We start from the raw sequence: 6,013 nt of genomic DNA on the forward strand, positions 1-6,013 counted from the left end.
CACCTTTCAAAACTCTTTGGTGTAGTCCCTCACTGTCATTATATTTTGTTTAATATGTTGCATCTATTTGTAAAGAGTTAGCTGGTAATCCTTTGGAAAGAACTTACTCTTTATATTTGCCACCATTCTATCCCAGCTCTTGGTTAATGGTTTGTCCTTCTTCCTTCTTTCAGCCTGTACATTATCCCATCATAGTGCAGCATGGCCTTTCAACCTTGTCACAACAAACTTGACTCTCTTATCCTCGTCAATTTCCTCGGATTCAAAATACTTGTCCATCTCACTGAACCAATCTAGTAGATTCACATATTTCATATTGCCATCATAAATAGATATTTCAGGCTTTGGCCTTTAACTTAAGCCCAATACTTCTCTCAAAAACTCAATTTCAGTAGCTTCTTCAACAGGTGTTGCTCCTTCTTCTTGAAGTTCCTCTTCGGCCTCACTAACATCTCCACCTTCAAGATCTCGTTTTCTCCCTACTTCCATGGATTCTAACCAAGATTGCAGTCTCCTTATCTCTTCTCAGAGTTCTGCATCACCCGCGGGTCTGCCTCCGCAACCTCTTGCCCTTCCTACTCGCCTATTCATCTCTCTATATTGTAGAGACCAACAACGTTAAGGCTCTGGTACCACAAATTGATGGTTTCTATCTCAACAAACCACAGTGTCAGTACAGGGGGAACAAAAAATCGTTGCTATCTTAGTAAACCACAGTGTCGGTACAGGAGGAACAAAAAATCGTTGCTATCTTAGTAAACCATAGTGATGGTACAGGGGGGACAACAAATCATTGCTATCTCAGCAAACCAAGTGCCGGTACAGGGGGGACATCAAATTATTGATATCTCAATAAACCACAATGTTGGTATAAGGGGAACAACAAATCATTTCTATCTCACCAAACCACAGTGATGGTACAGGTGAAACAAAAAATCATTTCTATCTCAGAAAATCACAATGCTAATATAGGGGGAGCAACAAATTGTTTTTCCTAGCCACGTAGTCTGTAAAAACACAGTTTAAATATCCCTTTGTAACTCCCCAACCAAGGATCATTTTTGGAAAATCGCTCGCGTGTTACCAAATAAACCCTGCTCCACACAAAACACAGATGCCAAAATTTCAAATTTCGTCTTCCTTTGATCATAAATTGACCCGCAAATTTGATGACGATTTTCCCTTATGAATTTTTATTTCTTCTATTGGCTTGATACAGAGTGCTCTATATTCTCAAATCTGTAATGTAAATGAATCTTTCCAATACACAATCTTCAGTGCAAAAACATTGGATTAGAAGATTAACTGAAATGGGATTCTCCAGGTTCTCATTTAAATGTAAATAATAGAGAAAATACAACGCATGAACATCATTCAACAAATCAATTTAAAGACCAATCAATTTCAATCTCCAGATATTAATATTACAGTTCATAAACCTCACCAGCACGTATGTAAATAACCGTCTCACACACACTTACAAATTTTGATTTGATGATAAAAAAACATTGGTCTAAGAAATGCTATTCAGTTAAATTCAATCTTCCACAGAGAAAAAAAACAATGTACCTCCCTCTCAAACCCAAAAACTTCCAGCCCAGAAATGTTCCTCCTCTCTCCCAAAATAACTAAAAACAACTGTCCAAGAAACAAGTGGATGGATGTGAACAAATTTTCTTTAGCCCTAACTACCTACTAACTATAAAATCATTTATTTTAACTAGGTATTCCTAAATAATCTTAAGTGAATATCAAAAAAATTTCACAAATAAACTTTAAAATGTTATAGCCTTGATATGTGATCAATCCATCACATTGCTAGGCTCTTGATCTGACTTTAATAACTTATAATAATATGTGCTCGGCCTAATGCACCTGCATCACATTGATTAATTTTACCAACAAAACTCCAATTATAACTTTATTATTATTTATTATTTTTTCGCAATTGGAAAATTTTGTTATTAAATATTGTCATTTAATTAATAAATCTCACAGCTAAACAAGTTTCTATATATAGCATGGGTTATATAAATACTTAATTTCACAAATGCATTTATTGCTTGCAAAGTCTCCACACACGCAGAACCACTTCCACGCAGCTAGTTATGTATCCAGTAATGTTTAACAAATAATCATTTACAATTTACTACTATAATTTTTATGACTTTCAACATAATCTTTAATATATATTTCACACAAAAAAAGTTTCATACAATAAGAGTTTTTATGCTCAGGAGGTCTTATTTAAAAACTTATTTTGGTTAAGAAAACAAACAATATATGTCTATAAGCAAATTACTTAAAACGAAAATATGAAACCTTTTCACAATTCTTCGAAAAAACATGTATCATAGTTCAATGTATAATTATTATTATTTATTATTATGATCATATGTTGTTGTTCACTCTAGGAATATTCTCCTCTATTATGGAAACTCTTATCTTAATTAAAAATGATTGCAACAGAATAATAACACTTTCTAGCCCAACAACCCTAAATAGTTATCAACATAGTTAATTGTATTCAGATTCAAATGTTAATCACAATAGATACAACTTCACATGTAAAACATAATCTAAGAATTATTGAAATAACCGGTAAAATTTTTGAGTATTAGAATAGAGTAAACATAAATGTGTTTTAATTATTATTCATTACAGACTTATTTAGGATTTATCTATTTTCTATTTCGTTCATATGAGACAATGTAATCAAAATTGCATGCAGTAATACGCTTGTTTTGTGACTACACAAATGAGCGAAAGGATTTGTTCAAACGTTGTTAAAATAGAAAAAAGTCAAGTCTCTTTTTTAATTATTACTAGTTGTGAGGAATAATCCAATGATGCTACTGAATACAAAAATAGATGTACTAGTGAACTTATGTGGAGATGAATGTGCATGTGCAGATATTATGTAACACAAGGCGTTATTGATTGTGACAGTAGTTGTGAGGAGAAAGTTCTATAGAGGTGGGTCAGAAGTGTATATAATAAAAGCTTGAGATATTTTTAAAGTTATTTTTTAAATTGTCAATTTCGAAGAGACTATTGTGCCGAAAGAGATCCAATGTGAAGAGGTCCACATAATGAGTTAAACTTTTACATATTAAAGTTGCTTCCACATAGTAATTTTCTTTAGTTTTTATCCGCTTACATGAAACTAGAAATGTGATTTTGCACAAGAGAGAATTGCTTTATTTAAATACCATATCCATATGAAGGTGGAAATCAAGTTGTGTCGAGGTAATTGTGCGTACAAAGTTGTGTGGAATTTCTCTCGAAGTGCACACAATGAAAGGTTGAGATATTTTTTCATAGTTACAATAAGTTAAATTTATTTATAGAAACTTCAATTCAGAAGAGATTATTGTGTAGAAAGATGTTCAATACAAGTAGGTATGCACAATTAGTTGAACTTCCGCACGCTAAACTTCCTTCCTCACAATAATCTTCCTTACTTATTGTCTTCTTACACGAAACTCAGTTTCTTTATTTTTGTCGGCTAAATTGAATCCTACATGCAAGTGACAGGATTGAAAAATAGTTTACTCTAAGGAGCATCGAACTGGAAAGAGTATTATTCACACTACAAAAAAAAATCATATGACCAATATTGTGCAGACAAAACATATGCTACTGAAATCTTGAGGAAATTCAAGACACTTGGCACATTTACGATATTTGTATATATACACTAACGGGTTTCTTTGTTTAGGTTGTTAAGTAATTTGGAAAGGGAGCTGTGCTCACCAATTACATTTTTAGACATCCTAATAACTCTTTCGTTTTACTAGAAATTTGCCATCTTATTTCACATTATCAATCAATATATTGTACTCATGCAAACAAGATTAGAAATCTACTCATCAGATAAACAAGATGATTTTTTCTACCTACTGTGAGATTATACATAAATGTAATCCAATGGACTACTTTTTTCCCAGTAATATATTTTGTACTATGATATGCCTTTTCTTTTTTGGTCTACATTGTTGGTTTTTTACATTATTTTCATGATTTATCAAATTTGCAAGTTCCATAACTACTTAGGCAATATAGTTCGTTACGTTGCAATTTTCGGTGACATCACTTTACAATAACGATTTTCTTTGTTAACAAAAAAAAAAATATCTAAATAAGTCATTTTCATAGAAAGTTGAAACAAGTTTCTAAACCAATATAACTTATAAAACATGTTACATTTATACATTTAAACAAAATTTTAAATAGAATTGCAATTGTCCAAAGAAAACTATAAAGTAAATGGATTGTTGTAACAGAAATTGGTGTTCAGCTTCCTTGAACGATATATGTAAATCACAGAGAGATTTGATTTTGGAACTATGAATTTTTACAGAGGTCTGGGTATTTGGGAGAGAACATAATGATTAAAATTGTTAATTTTCATTATGCACGATGATGTATATGGAAATTATTGTTAAAATATTAATGTTAATATGTGAGATTTTTGTACAGAATGGATTTTCTGTGAAATCTGGAACATATGCATTTTATTTTATATTGGAATCATATGTGTTTTTTATTGGCAGTAAAAAAAATTGGAAAATCAATTATGTGCGGTAAATTTTTAGTGAAAATCTCTTTTTCACATTCTATAGTTTCTTCCTACACATCGACAATTGACTTGGCATTCTGCTTATTTACCTTGGAAAAATTAATTAGCCATGTGTCAATATGTTCTGTAGTAAAATCAATGATGCTATCAAACTATGCTTCCATTTTCTATTTTTTCAAACGATCGTGTTATACTACACAAATAACGACTATAATATCTTATATAAAATTTGGTCAAATAAAACTGATATTGCTCGTTAGGGATACTTAGATATTAAGTTTTTCCATTTGTATTACCTATGCAATAGTATCGAGAAAAAAAAACTACTAAGTACTTTAATGTGAAATGCAAGGGTCTGCAGCATCAAAGCTTGAAAGCTTCATCTGCACAATAGAATACATCTAAGTTTTCGTACACTTATCCATTTTAGCAACATAACCATAACCAAAGATTTTATTTAATCATTACCCATATTTGATATTATGAACATAAGTGTTATTTATAATTAAAATATTAGAAAATAAAATATGAAATATTTAAAACTCAAATATTCATAAATACACAAATTCGCATAATTTATAACTAAAATGTTGCGATGGAGCAAGCCCCGCGATGAGGCGAATATAATCCGCAATGCCTGTGAGCAGCTCTTGCGGCGCAAAGCCCTTGTCATCCCACTGCCAAACGAGGGTCAGTTCGTGGTACAGTACACCGGTGATCTCAAACTTTACGTCGCCTTGGTAAGTAGCAACGTACTCGGCACTCAGATGGATTTCATCGTTGTTCTCGAAGCCAATCGGGCTCGTGCCGTCCACAAACAGAGTGATCGTCTCCACGTTCTTCCTGTCGGCGAATGATTTCTGGTTGAAGGTCTGCCAGATGAATTTGGTGGCGTTGCTCATTATCTGCCGGGCCTTGGCACTCCCTATGTCCTTCTCGAATCTCGTCCCGCCGTCGGTACCCTCGGCGGTGTTGTTGACCACGAAGTGCAAGGCGTGGCTGCTTTGTGCGGCCATTGCCACAAGAAGAAGCGCAACACAGGTGATTGTTGCCACATGCAGGGACGCCATAGAAGAAGTAGCCAAATGAAATTCTGAATAATTCAAACTTTTGAGAAGGGTTAGGGTAATTCATGTTGTTTGTTTGATAGAGGAGCGGCGATTTATACAGAGCGAAAATTACGCTGTGTTGGTTCCCTGTGCAAAATAATGGAGTACACACAAACGTGGATAAATGGCACTGAGATCGTGGGTAGATATTAGTCAAAGGTATAATCAAAACAATGGCCAAAGGTCTTCGGTTTTTGGTTTGGTATTTTGTCCTTTCTATGGACCAATGGCGTGTGACTAAATATGATTGTGGAAAATAATGAGATAACGATGGTGGAAAATTGGAATCTCAGCAAATCTGTCGCCTCAAAGGCAACTCCCG

The 6,013-nt window shown here is 33.4% G+C and overlaps 1 protein-coding gene across 1 annotated transcript; it reads right to left on the bottom strand.

The window, feature by feature from the left end:
• Positions 1 to 5,133: 5,133 nt before the first annotated feature.
• On the bottom strand, positions 5,134 to 5,598 carry LOC149216529 (uncharacterized). The gene has a single exon (XM_089389986.1). The coding sequence runs from the start codon at positions 5,596 to 5,598 to the stop codon at positions 5,134 to 5,136; it is 465 nt and encodes a 154-aa protein (XP_089246112.1).
• Between the last annotated feature and the right edge of the window lie 415 nt (positions 5,599 to 6,013).

The sequence above is a fragment of the Pinus tabuliformis genome, chromosome 1_1 (assembly GCF_031772625.1).
Source record: "Pinus tabuliformis cultivar Carrire ecotype Pingquan chromosome 1_1, CPIR1, whole genome shotgun sequence".
Lineage (NCBI taxonomy): Eukaryota > Viridiplantae > Streptophyta > Pinopsida > Pinales > Pinaceae > Pinus > Pinus tabuliformis.

What these genes read in the sequence shown, in the direction of transcription:
- LOC149216529 (XM_089389986.1), bottom strand. Translation starts at nt 5,598, where the DNA reads ATGGCCGCACAAAGCAGCCACGCCTTGCACTTCGTGGTCAACAACACC.